Source organism: Trematomus bernacchii, unplaced genomic scaffold, assembly GCF_902827165.1.
Source record: "Trematomus bernacchii unplaced genomic scaffold, fTreBer1.1, whole genome shotgun sequence".
In the NCBI taxonomy this organism is placed as follows: Eukaryota; Metazoa; Chordata; class Actinopteri; order Perciformes; family Nototheniidae; genus Trematomus; species Trematomus bernacchii.
This window is the reverse complement of record NW_022987593.1, coordinates 16,192,490-16,208,719: the sequence shown is the minus strand read 5'-3', so window position 1 is coordinate 16,208,719 and position 16,230 is coordinate 16,192,490. Positions and strand designations below refer to the sequence as shown.

The 16,230-nt window shown below is 43.4% G+C and overlaps 1 protein-coding gene and 1 long non-coding RNA gene across 10 annotated transcripts in view; both read left to right on the top strand.

The window, feature by feature from the left end:
• Positions 1–16,230, top strand: part of LOC117481873 — a 140,085-nt gene that overhangs the window by 83,854 nt on the left and 40,001 nt on the right. For 5 of the 9 annotated variants that reach the window (XM_034129793.1, XM_034129788.1, XM_034129786.1 and 2 more), the window contains exon 3: positions 3,779–4,048. Coding sequence is in view for 4 of the 9 variants with exons in the window: in XM_034129792.1 (XP_033985683.1) it covers positions 8,641–8,743; positions 14,315–14,644; positions 14,828–15,297 (903 nt within the window). In the remaining 5 variants the exon portion in view is untranslated. Of the gene's footprint in view, positions 1–3,778; positions 4,049–4,138; positions 4,217–6,842; positions 8,744–14,314; positions 14,645–14,827; positions 15,771–16,230 lie in introns of those variants that run through there. The other 4 variants (XM_034129792.1, XM_034129789.1, XM_034129791.1 and 1 more) reach the window with 4 other exon arrangements.
• LOC117481893 lies at positions 2,354–3,675 on the top strand. The gene is made up of 2 exons (XR_004555816.1): positions 2,354–2,599; positions 3,458–3,675. It is a non-coding gene; the product is annotated as an uncharacterized LOC117481893 (long non-coding RNA).

Genomic DNA, 16,230 nt, shown 5'->3' with positions numbered 1-16,230 from the left:
TATATTTAAAAAAAGTTTACTAAACCACCGTTTGTTGACAAAATGATTTGGGTTGAAAGCATAGACTGTATATATATAAAGGGTTGAAAGTTATACTGTTGTGTCTCAAACGGATAGACTAGGTTATTAATGTATTTGCCTAATAGTTGCTTAAAATGCTACAATAACATTTGCAATTCGTTTTTAATCTGCCATGTACGATCTCTCAGCCACCGTAGTGTCGTGTCAGGTGGGCGTGTCGTGTAGGGTCGTCAATTCGCTTTTAATCTGCCATGTGGGCGTGTCGTGTAGGGGGCGTGTCGTGTAGTGTCGTGTAGTGTCGTGTACTTGCCGCGGCCGCAGCTAGACCATATTGATGATGAGGCAGGCACTTGGTTCTGATTGGCAGTTCCTGTATTTAAGAGCACAGCTTTAAAAGGCCCATCTTTTGCGCAGGTCGGCCATTTTGTCAATCCAGCAACACCCTCACTGGTACGTGGTAACTAAAGGCAAAATTATCTCAATTCTTTTTAAAGTGTGGCTTAGCAGAAGTTATTTTAATGCACTAGAAATGGGAACTTTAGTACTAGTAACAAAATGTATGAAACTAATCCTATGTGTGTCCTCATATCTGTTTGCTGTTGTATGTGCATTGTATAAAATGTTTAAAAGTCAGCAAACGCAATGAGGAGAAACTTGTTGGTGGGTTTTTTAATTAAATGTCATGATAGTAAACTAAATTATTTACGATTATGTTTTAGGAGATGTTTGTGTGTATTTCATATCAAAACCACTTAGACATTTAAGGTTAAACAATTTAAATACTGGGTTTGTCAGCGTTTTGAAGATACTGCAAATTCAGTACGTTTTGCAACTTTGATTGAATGTTCATTGAAATGATTGCTCATTATGTTTAAAACATTATCTCAGCATTATCAATGTAGTTATTGATAGGATCATACAAATATATAAATATATATTTGGGGGTTTCGGTTTAAACCTCTATGCCCGATTTCTTGCATCTCTAATCTGACTTTAGTGTAGCCATGTCGCTATGTCCAAGAATAATTTAATTTCCCTTTAAATGTTAACTATTTAAAAAAAAGGTTAGAAATTCTGAAAGAACAGATTTAGGTCAGAAAAAGGGAGATGAATAAACATAGAATGCTGAATTTGAGTGTAAATACATATAATTAAAAAGAAAGTGTTTCACCCAGCTTCTACACAGTCTAACTGTTGTTTTGAGCTGCTCTACTATCATGAAACTTGGTTGACCAATTATTAAAACAGAATTAAGAAAAATATTTCTTCAGACAATCTTTTCATTTTCTTTGATCTCATTCCTTCCTTTGTCAACTCGAGTTAGAGAAAAACTCAGCTGCTCCAAACATACTTACAGGGCAACATAAGTATCTGTATGAGAGCAGTTTTTCTATCCTCAAAATAGCCCTGATAATGTCAGAGTGGTTGATATCAAGTTGCATTCTGGGAAATGTAGGCTCTAGTCCAACATCTTGATGGAGGAGCAATGTTACATTTACACTACTCCAGGACTCAAATCCAGAACTCAGGATAGAGGGTCCAGGACTCAGGATAGAGGGTCCAGGACTCAGGACTCAGGATAGAGGATCCAGGACTCAGGATAGAGGGTCCAGGACTCAGGATAGAGGATCCAGGACTCAGGATAGAGGGTCCAGGACTCAGGATAGAGGATCCAGGACTCAGGATAGAGGGTCCAGGACTCAGGATAGAGGATCCAGGACTCAGGATAGAGGATCCAGGACTCAGGATAGAGGATCCAGGACTCAGGATAGAGGATCCAGGACTCAGGATAGAGGATCCAGGACTCAGGACCACAGCAACAGGATCAGCCACGACTCAGGATCCCGGCGTAGATAGACACCAAAAAGACATTTGGGGAAGCTGGGTTATTCGGAACATGAGAGTACACAGGTTATGTTCATTTTCCACTAAAGCTCTTGAAATGAGAAATACTTTTATTTCTTAGTTACATCCTGAGCCCATCTATTCTGCATGTGGACATTCTTTGTGCTAAAAAAATATACGCTGAGATTAAAATGTATTTATCAGTTAGATAAAAATTACTCATATCAAATCAAAAAAGTACTCAATATGGTAAAATGTCTACTCGTATAGGTCCTAATTTCAGTCAACTAGAAAAATAATACGTTGGCCTGAAGGTGGCAGCAGATAAAAGGTCATAAGGTCGTAGAAATCACCGTTAAAATTTATACCAAGCACCGAAACAAAGGTGACTTTAACCTCTTGGTTCGCTGCTTAACTACTGCAGATTTTTTAATCAGTCACATAATGAAATAAGTATATTGATATATAAGATAAGGTAGCTAAAAACTTTAGGATCAGACCTTGTTTTTGTAAGGGATTAAATGAACAAATCTTATGTATGATTTAGTTTTTGAGGGATGCTCTTGTGTACCTGGTGGCGGGGGCGGCCCACGATGGAGGGAAGACGGCTCTGGGAGCATCGTCTCCAGCGAAGCCAGCCTTCACCAGGCCGGAGCCGTTGTCACAGACGAGGGCGGTGGTCTCTTCATCGTCACACATGTCTGCGGCTTCTGGAGGAGGAAATGAGGAGGTGGTGAGTTATTCTGAAGCAGATACAGTAGGGGGAGAGAAAAACATGCATGCAAACTAGAATATCGACTTGTTTTCTCAAATAAAATACTGCAACACCTTTCAGTGGTCTCAATCAAAGGTATTTGTTGCCAATTGTATTATTTCTTACCAAAAACGAGTTTGCAGCTGTTTCAAAAAACAACTCTTTTGAATGTAAAGTAATTCACTTTCTGCCTATCGTTATATTTTCTTAAACCCCAGACAGACCTCTGTGGTGTTGTTCTGTTTAAGGAAAACAATTAAAGATGAAATGCATATGTTATTACTATTAATATGTACTAATATGTTATATTTTATTAACTTTCTAACACTTGTGGAGTTTGATGATCAACACACCAACACATACTCCCTGTTCCATTTAAATTGTCACACACTTAAAGGTAGGGTAGGTGATTTTGGAGAAACCAGCTCGAGTGCGCTGGAATTTGAAAATACACAACCGGAGAAAATCTGCCACTTCCTTACAGAGCCCCTCCTCCAACACACACGAACGCGCACATGACCAATGAGGGCATGAGATAAGTTTGTGCACAGATGGAAGGCTGACAGGCAGGTAGGCCATCCAGTTATTTTAGCCGGGCCGGCTAAAATGATTGGTTGTGCTTTTTACAGTACTACGGCTTCCACAGATGACATTTTTTTATGGATTTGTTGTCAAAGCACTTAAGATATTCATTGCTATCGGGATGTTAAGAGCATTCCATGGAATATAACAAAAAGTGTATCTCAAGCCGGTTTCTCAAACTTACCTACCCCACCTTTAAATAAACAGTTGATATTACTTTAAGTAATAAAAGGATAATGACTTTATCTCATGCAGTGTCTGGGTCCTGTTAATACTTAAATCTGAACAACGTGCAACAACGCACAGTTAGAGGACTGTAAGAGGCAAACCGAGGGGAAGTAAAAGGTGAGCCGCTTCTTGAAGTTTCCTGAGCTGCCATGTGTGCTCAGAGACTTTCAGAGATCCTGTGTCTCTGAGCTGCAACCACAGCTTCTGTTCGAGCTGCCTGCAGACATTCTGGGAACAAAGTAAGAGCAAAAACTGTGCACTTCAAACTTTGATATATGAGCATTTTCCTTTTTATCACGTTTTTTTTTTTTTAAACGTATTAAATCTTATGTGTTTATCTTCCAACAGATAGGCCTACCTGGACAAAGTCATCGTCCTGAACTGAATACCAAAGTACATGTCCCTCTGAAAGACATCCTGACTCCATCTGGTGGTGAATAGATGACATAGCAGCATTTCCTGATGTTGATAATTCACCCTGCGACGGAGGGCAGAGAAAACGAAAGAGGATTTTGACATTGTTGAACAGAGCTGAGACGCCATTACAGGGTGTGAGATCTCTGCTGCGAGACACGTTTGGAGTATATTTGGGGAGAAGTGGAGAGACATTGGAAGTTGGTGAGTCCTGCTATTGAAAATAACTTTACTATCAAATGGCTGAGAAAACCGTTCTTGTTGAAAGTTTCCTGAGCTGCCATGTGTGTTCAGAGACTTTCAGAGATCCCGTGTCTCTGGGCTGCAACCACAGCTTCTGTTCGAGCTGCCTGCAGACATTCTGGGAACAAAGTAAGAACAAAAACTGTCCCATTTGTAAAAGAAAATCTTCTAAAGATTTTCTTTTGGTGAACTTTACACTGAAGGAGCTGGCTGACTCATTTGCTGAGAGACAGAAAGCTGGATCATCTGAGACAGAAAAAGGAGAGAAGAAGGTGGAGGTGGTGTGTAGTAAACATCCAGAAGAGCCTAGATTGTTCTGTATGGATGAAGAGAGAGCTGTGTGTCCTGTCTGTGAGTTTTCTCTCCACCAGAGTCACAAGGTGGTTCCTGTAGAAGACGCAGTCAGTGAGCTGAAGGACCTGCTGAAATCTGACCTAGAGTCTGTTAGAAATTAAAATCAATGTTTAATAGCATAATTTAGTCTAAAACATATCGTCAGTTTAAAAGCTGTTTTATTGTGAAAAAACCCAGAAGTTCTCGTGAAATCTCAATGCCAAGCTTTTATTCTGAAAATCCTTCATATCCGGTCAGTATTTAGCATGTGGCTAATATTACGTTTTCTGAATGTGAAGTGAAAATGACATGGAGTGTTGCACACCAAAACCTACGGACTTTAACACTACATCTATAGACGTCGAGATATTATTACTGCTGAATATTAAATGAAGGTACTGTAGTGATCACTGATTCATACACTGGGGTTACATAATTCAATCCGGGAACTACAGGTTGGGGGTATTGTTTCCGCCCGGACATACATGTTGACGGTACCTCCGGGGTACCTACTGTGTGTCCTCCTCTTTCACTTTCTCTTCTCCTCTTTCCTGCAACCCGACAGCACGTCGATTTCTGCTCCCCAATAAAGAGAGATTTGCACCTCCGATGCACCGCCTCCGTCTCCCTTCTCTCTGCACTACATTGGTGACCCTGACATAAGTCTCGCGAAGGATCCGAGACTGAACCGAACACGGCAAAAAAACTCTTGTTTTTTCTCGAAATGCCGGAGATTTTTGGGGACCTCCGTTGCTGCCACGTGCGCACGGACTGAGGCTCGGTGCGCCCCACGGAATGGCTGGGGACGTCGCTCGCCATTCCCGCTTCGTCTCGGCACTGGAAGGCAGCAAGCCTTCCTGCTACGAGGAGACGATGCACGACCTGCTAGGTATGGAGGAACCCGACTTCTACCTCGTGGGGCTGTTTCTTCGGGACATGCGGCTGCATGTCCAGGCTGCGCTAGCTAACACGGCTAGTGTTGAGCCCCACGCTTTGGCCGAAGAAGCTTGCCGGTTCTTCCTGGCCGCCCGGCGATTTACCCCTGAGGTGCTTGCCACTGCTCGCTGCAGCACCTTCCCTGGGGGGGGCTCGCCGCCTAGCAGAGGCTCCGGGGCCGACGACGGCGACTACCGGCCGTCGAGAACGGCTGGCCTCGACTGCTGACGACAGCTAGCCACGACAGCTAACGGCTAGCTGCTACCAACGGCTGACGGTGACTGGCAGCTACCGGCGGCTATCGACGTCCGACTGTTTTTTTATTATTTTTTTTTTTTTTGTGGTGCCGGAGAGGAGGTTCGATCACGTCTGGTCGGCCTCGTGTGGACCCTCTCGCTATTTCGCCCACCTGTTTTTGATCGTGGACGGGACGACCCTTTGAGCTTTTTCTGGTGCCTGAGAAGAGGTTTGACTATGTCTGGTCGGCCTCGTGTGGACCCTCTCGCTGTATCACCACCTCGACGGCGGTTTCGGACGTCACACACTCCTGCTTCGGCCCGTGGGTGACGCGCTTCTGGACCCCGTCTCGCCTCTTCCCTCGCCTCGGCGGTTTCGAACGCACGCTTCGGGACCCTGCCTGGCCTCTCCTCTGACCGCGGCTCACGGTTCGCCTCGACGGCGCCCCGTCTGGCCTCTCCCCTGTCCACGTCTCCCTCCTCCCGGGGACACGGCTCCTTCCTCCCGAGGACTTCGTGCCCGCCGCCGCTGTGCCTTCGCCTGCGGCCGGGCAGCGCTCCTCCCTGCTGGGGACCACCGGGTTTTTTCCACGCCTGTCCCCTCGTCGCTACACGGCGACCCTGCTTTCTGCGGCCCCCTGACGTCGGCCCGTTCCGGCCCGCCCCCCACCCTCCGGTGGGGATGCCCTCGCCTTCGTTGGGGCCCCTACCCTCTCCTGCGGCCCCCTTCCGACGACCCGTTCCATGGCCCGCCCTCCTCGGCCCCTGTGGTGCTTCCTCCCGACGCGAGGATTGTGTCCATGGTTGAATTCTGGGGGGACTTGTGTAGTGATCACTGATTCATACACTGGGGTTACATAATTCAATCTGGGAACTACAGGTTGGGGGTATTGTTTCCGCCCGGACATATATGTTGACGGTACCTCCGGGGTACCTACTGTGTGTCCTCCTCTTTCACTTTCTCTTCTCCTCTTTCCTGCAACCCGACAGCACGTCGATTTCTGCTCCCCAATAAAGAGAGATTTGCACCTCCGATGCACCGCCTCCGTCTCCCTTCTCTCGGCACTACAGTACAGTTGATCGTAAAGTGTTTTCACATACGTGGGCATAGATATATATAAACACTCTGAGGGCCGCAATAGAAATAGGCTCTAAGGCTTTATTGTGTTTTTATCCGTGGTGATGATGTTTGTATCTTGTAGAGCTAATGTGCTCTTCATTTGAACTATCTCCTTATAAACTCAATCAAGGTCTCCCTGGCTGCTCAGACTTTGAGTAACTCTGTGGCAGTGGCGCTCCGCACCTTGCGGGAGATGGGCTATGCAGAGTTCAAAGACTGTGAGGCTACTACAGACTTCATTGAGGTAATACAGCTAGGGATTTGCATCATTGACCAAAATTCATTTTCCAATATTCTACTGTTCTTAACAACATTTGAGTGATTAATTGCTTTAATCCATTTGATCCTGGTGGCATTCCCATTTTGTCATGTCATCACAGGTGAGATATTTCAGATTTTAAGTTTTCACAAAAACGTGAAAACACACCGTTTGTAGATCTTCTGTTTTTGTTGTTCGTTATATAACACAACATTAATACATTAACATTTGAATTGGGCATCGGGAATGATTAAATATTTATGACCATCCGCAAATTCAACAATATGCAAGCACTTGGATAATGTTTATACTTACCTCATACTTATCTCAGAAGCACCCTTATTGTCACATCTCAGATTTACAGGTTTAAAGCAGTGCAGCAATTTCATTTTAAAAAGCACAGCCACAGAGGAAATATAGTTCTATCGCTATTCCTCATACTTGGATGTTTACTATCTGATACCTGTTGACACCCAGTTATGGTGATGATTTCAGTGCTTCCAGTTAATTTAGATATTTGTTTATAGATAACGGACAGGCTGTTTGACATATTGAACAGCCGCAATCCCAGAGCCAAAGGGTTCAAAGCCCCCCTTGGTTCTAGGAATTGGACAAGCACCAGGGAGTTCTTGTCAAGAGCCAGGGGGTACTTGCTCACTTTGAAGATGGAAGATGGCACACCCCTTTACCGAACAAAGAGGTGTTTTAAAATAGTGAATGTTCTGTTGGTGATGCACTGATACCATTTTCGCCCCACACAAGTATAAGTGCAACTACTCAACTTTTTAGTAGTCGCCAATACCCAGTACAAATGTATTATTATTATTTATTTATTCTTCGTTAGATGTATACAAGTAGTCAATTTACCAATCATTAAATTATCTAAGGTAAAACTAAGTAGTACTGCTTTGGTGCTCTGACTGAGTATCTAAGATTTGTAACGGTTACCTCAACTCTACCGGTTTCAGTGCATCCCTAAAGTCCATGACATAAGTTCATGAGATGCTCTGTTCTCTTGTTTATCATCAAGTTTATGTGATTCTCTACTATCTTCTGCATCGAGTTGAGATGCTCTGTTTTCCTGTCTGCATCGAGTTCATAAGATGCTCTGTCCTGTCTGCATCGAGTTCATGAGATGCCCTACTCTTCTGCATTGAGTTCATAAAGTGGTACGTATTATACACTATCTTGCTCCAATGTGTTTGCTGTCAGCGAATTTGTCTCTGTTCCTCTGTTGTGTTCAGTTTTTGTTCCCCCAGATGCAGGTGTCAAAATGGTATGTATTGCATGGTCTGCATGTTCGGTGGTGAATTAATTCAAGCAGGTTTAGTGTCCTAAAAGTAATTTTAAGGATCCTAAACCTCACACTGATTATACTTTTAAGATCAGGGATGCAAACTAGTCAGCTTTAGGGTACAGTCCCCTTTTCCCCCCAAAATGTGGCAATGAAGTGAATTGTGTGAATTGTGTGAAATGTGGATTTGTATCTGCCCTGGCAGCTCCCTGAGAAGTGCTGCTCTGGGAGCATTAACTATTTTCACCCTATACCGTATGTGTTTGCATCCCTGCTTTCTTGTCTCCTGTTTTGGTGGGATCATCATAGTAATACAATATTTGCTTTTGAAGGTTCCTCTCTATCCTGGGCTTCATCATCAATATCGACACGTTGATGTTGATGGTTCCTGTGCTGCTTGAAGGACAGCGATATGTCCTGACCTACAGGTTCAGCCAGGACCACTTGGAGCTTCTCTTTAACTCCATCAGAGCATCCGGTAGGGTTCATATTTACCAGCCGCAACACTAAGTGACAGCAAATGCTTGTATTCTTTTCAGTTTGTCTGTCCATATGTTTGTTTGTTTTTTTGGAAAAATGCGGTTCTGAAGACATATACAGTATCTGGAAGTGTCACAGAAACCATTTTGAGTATTAAGAAAAATGTCTGTGTACCTTATCTTTCTTACAGTGCAGACGCTTTTCCGCTTGCTCTTGCCTCTGCTTACTTTTTATGCTGATTTTCCTATTCTTATTCTCTGAAAACTTCGAGCAGCGGCTCCTGGACATTAACTTATCACTGGGACAGTTATTCATCGTAAATAGACGGAGGGTTTCAGCCATATTTCAACATTTTTACGACGACCTCAGTCTTACAGTAGCGTGGCCTAGCAACAGCTAAAGACTGGTAGGCTACTGCATGCTATTTAGCTTAAGCTAGTTGGGAGCAAAATGCCTCCGTTCTCTACAGATGACTTCCACATACTTCTACAGAAGATGGCTGTGTTGGAAATGAAAATGCAACGGTTGGAAGTTAACGTGGAAGTGAATGGACTATGTTGTGGGAATAACACCACTTTACCAGTGTTGCAAAATAATGGAAAAGGGTATGCTAACTCACAGCTAGTTAGCAGCTACAAGGTGTCCAAGGAACAGGAGGGCTGTGTACTGGGTAATAAATCTACAAGTGGTAATCCTCCCTGGAACTCTCTGGGTGCAAAGCCTAAGAGTAAATCATTTCCATGGGATTTGGGAGGACGAATAACAGGCAGAGCCCAGCGCTCTGAAATCTGTGATGCGACCGGCTGGCCTGCATTGTTATCACCCAGGAAGAGTGCCTCTTCAACCCCTATTCATACTAGGAAACAGCCGTGGACAGCTGCTAAAGGGAGAACTACAAACAATCCTCCTAAACCACCAAGTGTGCCAATCCAGAACAGATACGCTCCGCTGACCGAGAACCGGAGATCTCTTTCTGATGACCTGGATAACCTGTCCTCTTCACACAGCAGGGTAAGGACCAATAGCTACTCCAAAAGTAAAAGGCTAGAGGGAAAGCTAACGACTGGGCCTGAAACTCTGATTGTGGGTGACTCTGCTGTAAGAGATGTAAAAGGTCTGTGTAGTAAGAACAATACCAAAGTACTCTGTTTTCCCAAGGATATGGTCTCCGACTTCTCTGAGAAGATCCTGCATATTGGGGCTGAACATCCAACTGTGAAGAATGTGGTACTACATATTGGAACAAATGATGTTGTGAAACAACAGTCAGAAGCGCTGAAAGAAGACTTTAAATGTCTGTTGGAAACTGTCAGCTCTCTAAATGCGGAGGTGTTCATCAGTGGCCCTCTACCGCCAGTCAGAAGAGGAGTGGAGAGATTCAGCAGACTGTTTGCACTAAACACGTGGCTTTCAGCTGCCTGTACTGACCATTCTGTCCATTTTATTGACAATTTTAACTTTTTCTGGGATCGCAGACATCTTTTTAAGGCAGATGGAGTTTGCCTGAACAAGTCAGGAGTGAAATTGTTTATCTCTAACATATTCAACTGCCTGCATCAGCAATCTGTTCCCTCTGCCAAGGACAAGCGGCAAGAGGAATCAAAACAGGAGAAAGACACAACACATCGCGCAGAAAACCCTGAAGAAGTATCACTGCACCCGCCTGAGGAATGTTCTGATTATGGGAGACCTATGACACAAATGGAGGAGTCTCCACTGCCCGTCACCCCCCCTGTCAACGCCTTTGAGGATACTCTTCATTCATCCCCCAGCTCTCTCTACTCTCCGCTCACCCTTTCACCCTCGCCCTCCCCCCTGGAGTTCGATGACCGCATGAAGGCGATATGCAGGGTTGGCAGCATGTCCTTTACCCCCGCCCCTCAACGACGCCCACCAAAATCACCGAAGACAAGCCTACGTCAACCACCTCCCCCCCCTGGCAGCATGTCCTTTACCCCCGCCCTTCCACAACGCCCACCAAAATCACCGAAGCAGAGACGCGCACCATCTCCCCCGTCTTCATCACCGTGCCTACGTCAACCACCTCCCCTCCCTTCAAGAATGCATCTGCAGTCTCCGAAGCCTGATAAGGATGTGTGTGTACAAAACGCAACAAACTATTTGTGATATGTGCTGGGTCCAGGCTCAAGGGCATATGGCACTCTCAACTCTTTCCAGCACATGCCGGGGCCCTGCCTGCCAGTAGCTTTGCCGATATCTGTGTTGATAGGTAATAGATTAAGAGCGGTAAATCTGCTTAGAAACAGGAAGTGCTCAAACGTTTGTGTGAGGTTATCAAATTTAGCAGTGATTCCATGTCAGCCACAGCTTGTCACAAATGTTTTTACTGATAGTGTATTTAACAAACTTAAACTAGCTTTATTAAATGTCAGGTCTTTGGCAGGAAAAACATTTTTAATCAATGATTTTATCACTGAGCACAATCTCGATTTTATGTTTTTAACGGAAACTTGGATTGAACAAAATAACAGTGCAGCTGTTCTTATCGAATCAACCCCTCCCAACTTTAGTTTTATGAGTCAGGAAAGAATGCATAAGAAAGGGGGTGGAGTTGCTATTTTGTTCAATGATTCCATTCAATGCAGGAAGACATCTTATGGGGACTTTGCTTCTTTTGAATATGTGGCCCTTCAGCTGAAATGCTCCTCTCGAGCTCTGTTCCTAAATATCTATAGACCACCCAAATACTGTGCAAGCTTTTTTGATGATTTTACTGAACTGCTGTCTATAGTGTGTATTGACTTTGACCGTCTAGTCATTGTTGGTGATTTTAACATCCATGTTGACAACCCCCAGGACAGAGGGGCTAAAGAACTGTTTTGTGTTCTTGATAACTATGGACTGACTCAGCATGTGGCGGAGCCCACGCACAATAAGGGGCACACTCTGGACTTAATTATCTCAAAGGGTCTGAATATCTCAAAGGTTGTGGTGACTGATGTTGCACTCTCTGATCATTCCTGTGTTTTCTTTGAGAGCTCTATTTCTGTTCACAAAAATGTTCAGAAAGAGGTAACCACAAAGCGATATTTAACTGAAAATACTAGGGAAATGTTTACTCATAATTTTTCATCCACACTCTCCCCTGCTAACATCTCAGTAAATGAGCTAGTAGATCATTTTAATTCAAAAATTAAAAATGTTATAGATACCATTGCTCCAACTACGGTAAAGGAAGTGATTGGCAAGAAAATATCTCCATGGAGAAAGGCCATGACCGTGAGAACAGAAAAAAGAGAGTGTCGAAAAGCTGAACGTAGGTGGCGAAAAACAAATCTCCAGGTTCACTTTGAAATCTATAAAGAGAGACTTGGCCTTTATAATTTGGAACTGAAAAACGCACGACAGTCTTTCTTCTCTGACATCATTGCCAAAAACAAAAACAACGCACATGCCTTGTTTGCTACCGTCGACAGACTAACTAACCCCCCAGTGTCAGTAGCCTCTGAATTTCTATCCACCAGGGCGTGCAATGATTTTGCCTCCTTCTTCACTGACAAAATTCAGAAAATTAGACAAGCAGTCAGTGCCTCTGCATCAGGTACAGCAAATGTGTTGTCCCTATGTCCACCTAATATCAATTCAAACACCATGACACAATTCCATCAGATTAATGGTAAAAACTTAGAGGACATTATTCAACTTCTGAAATCCTCCTCCTGCTGCCTTGATATTATTCCAACAGGATTTTTCAAAGATGTTTTTCCTTGCATGGCCTCAGATCTACTTCATATAGTAAACGCATCTCTTCACTCAGGTATTTTTCCAGAGGCCCTGAAAACTGCAGTCATTAAACCGCTCTTAAAAAAGAATAATCTAGATGCTTCAGTAATGAACAATTACAGGCCAATATCAAACCTGCCATTTCTAGGTAAAATCATTGAAAAAGTTGTATTTCAACAGTTGAGTAACTTCTTGCATTTAAATAACTGTTTGGATGTGTTCCAGTCAGGATTTCGTCCAAACCAGAGCACTGAGACTGCTCTTGTAAAGGTCTTGAATGACATCCACTTAAACACAGACAGTGGCAGAACTTCAGTGTTAGTATTATTAGATCTCAGTGCTGCGTTTGACACTGTTGACCACAACATATTACTAGACCGACTAGAAAACTGGGTGGGACTTTCGGCAACAGTTCTAAATTGGTTTGAGTCCTACTTAAAGGACAGAAAAAACTTTGTTTCTATAGGTAAATACACATCTGAGTTGACAAACATGACATGTGGGGTACCTCAAGGCTCCATCTTGGGGCCTCTTCTCTTTAACATCTACATGCTACCACTGGCTCAGATAATGAAAAACAACAAAATAAGTTACCATAGCTATGCGGATGACACACAAATTTACGTAACAATTTCACCAGGAGATTATGCTCCAATTCAAACACTGAGTAAGTGCATTGAACAAATCAATGACTGGATGTGTCAGAACTTTCTCCAATTAAACAAAGATAAAACTGAGGTAATGGTTTTTGGAGCCAAGGCAGAACGTATAAAAGTTAGCGCTGAGCTTCAGTCTGCAATGTTCAAAACAACAGATAAAGCCAGAAATCTAGGTGTAGTCATGGACTCTGACCTGAGTTTCAACAGTCACATTAAAACAGTTACTAAATCAGCCTACTATCACCTAAAGAACATATCTAGGATTAAAAGATTAATGTCACAGCAGGATTTGGAAAAACTTGTCCATGCTTTTATCTTCAGTAGACTCGACTACTGTAATGGTGTCTTTACAGCTCTCACTAAAAAATCTATTAGAAAGCTGCAGCTAATTCAGAACGCTGCTGCTCGAGTCCTCACTAACACTAAGAAAGTGGATCACATCACTCCTGTTCTGAAGTCCTTACACTGGCTTCCTGTGTGTCAAAGAATAGATTTCAAAATACTGCTGCTGGTTTATAAAGCTTTGAATGGTTTAGGCCCAAAATACATGTCTGACCTACTGCTAAATTATGAACCATCCAGATCTCTCAGGTCTTCAGGGACTGGTCAGCTTTCTGTCCCCAGAGTCGGAACTAAACATGGAGAAGCAGCATTCAGTTATTATGCTCCAAATATCTGGAACAAACTCCCAGAAACCTGCAGGTCCGCTGCAACTCTTACTACTTTTAAATCCAGGCTGAAGACTTTTCTTTTTGCCGCTGCTTTTAATTGAACTATTCACATCTTAAACTGCACTGTAACTTTTAACTTTTATCCATGTAATTTTTCTTTTAATGTTTATTTTATTATCTTTTCTTTTTAATGACTGATTTTAAATGCCATTTTCATAATGTCTTCCATTTTTGTAAAGCACTTTGAATTGCCTTGTGTTGAAAGGTGCTATATAAATAAACTTGCCTTGCCTTGCCTTGTGTGTTTGTCTATCCGTTTGCAGAATTTGTCACCACTGTGATACAGTCTGAACTGTATGATAATGTCATTCAACTTAATTTATGTGGAAAAAGATCATTCAGGCGTGGCTGGTTCTAATTTGTCATTTTTTTTAAAAGCATAAAGATATATTGAATATCTGTGTAATATACTTGCATATCTTGTGTTTTTTTAAGGTGGCTGGAATAACAACCCTAATGCCAGCCAGTTCAAGTACATCTTCCGGAAGCTGATGGCCCGGTGTGGGGTTGTTAAACCAAGCAGCAAAGGTAATGTGACGGCACAGGATGACACAGAGTCCCTACCAGCTGTAGCAATGTCCTCTGCTGCCCAGTCCTACCACATCGACACATCTACAAACCTGTCAGCTGTAGATATGTCCTCTGCAGAAGAAGGAGAAGATCTTCCATCCCCGTTTGCTGACATTCCTGCCCTTGTACATGACCACAGCTACCTTCCCACCTGCTTCGATGGTCTTGTGGACAACGCTCTTGTGTACATTTCAGGTAGAGGTCGACCGATAGTGTATTTAGCTTATAACCGATTGTGCCAATAGTCAAAATCTGCGGTGAAAACGATGGGCGATTAATCGGACGATAGTCCAAAAAAAGAAATATTCACAGTCCGTCCAAAATTCTAATTTCCCCATGCTTATTAATTATTATTAATCGGTCCACCTCTAATTTCAGGATTTGTTGTGCGACGGACTTTCAAGAAGCTGTCCTGTGATGTCTGCTGTGCCAGCCTGGTGACGGACGCTGCATCTGCCAGTAAGGACAAGAGCTACCACCTGCTGACTTTAAGAAACAATGGAGGCCTGGTGATTCCGTCTGAAGGCACAGTGAGTGTTGTCAGGGCAGCAGAGTGGGTAATTCGCCAGGCATCAGCAGATTCCAGACGATCACAGCCCATCAAACTGCTAGAGGTCCTCTACATTGTGCGGAAGAGGATAGGTCCAGAGGATGTGTTTTTGCTCGGGGAGCACATTGCCGACACACAGTATGGCATTGACAGTCACCACCATACGCTGTTGACATTAGTTGTGTCCCTGTTTTTTAAGCTAAGGCTGCATCACATTGCAAAAACAACTACTCTGAGCTTACAGAGTGGCAGCATGAGACAGAAGCTCACAAAAACAGTCCTTTTCAAAGGGCATTAGCTCCAACATGTGCACATGTGTTACGTGCCGTAGTGGGTGCTTGTGTGTCTCCCTCTCTTTCCCCCTGATGTTTCTTCTTCTTTGTTTAATGGCGAATCGCTACCACTAGGAGCATATATCGCCACCTACTATGTATTTATTAAATCTTCATGTTCCATGATGGGCCTCACCACCTTCAGTCACAGGTACTGGCTCCTCGATTGTCCTTACACTCTCTGTCTCTCACCCTAAAACCAGACCCTTTCTTTTTAGACTAAAATGTCGGGTATCTCTAGGGTCCGTTTGGTGTTTTTTCTTTTCTGTTGCTTCAGCATATGAAACTTTGTATCTCTCTACCTCCTTTGCCTTTTTCTGCACTTCGCAGCCCTGATACGCAGCACTATGTTCCCCACATATGTTTATGTTTGCTCAGTCTGTCTAATAAACCCATAAAATGGTTGTGAAAGAATACCAAAGCTGAGGCTGAACGATGATTGATTGTTGGTGTGCCATGTGTCACCGTGTGTCTTATTGGTTTTGTGTTATATTGTATTTTATTGTGTGCAGCTGGTCCTTATCTCCAAGACACATTTAAAACAAAATAACCTTGAACCTTGAAGCCCCATCTCTCCCCACCTGCCCCTGCTTCCTACATCCCCTCCACACCACACCAAGTTGTTCTTCTTAATAATAATAATACATTTATTTTGGGGGGCCGCCTTTCATAACACCCAAGGACACCTTACAGGGCATAGGGGCAATATAGGGAACAATTAAAACAGTGGATTTAGTGAGATATCAGCCGGGGTAAGACAAGACAAACAACAGTAAATGGACTAAGGACACAGGGTACAGGGTACAGTTTATATTATTCTTGGGCTTTTTTCGACTACAAGAACTCGGCGCACCGTGCTGTGAAGTGGTAACGTATTTCAAAGGTTCTGGATTTGTTTA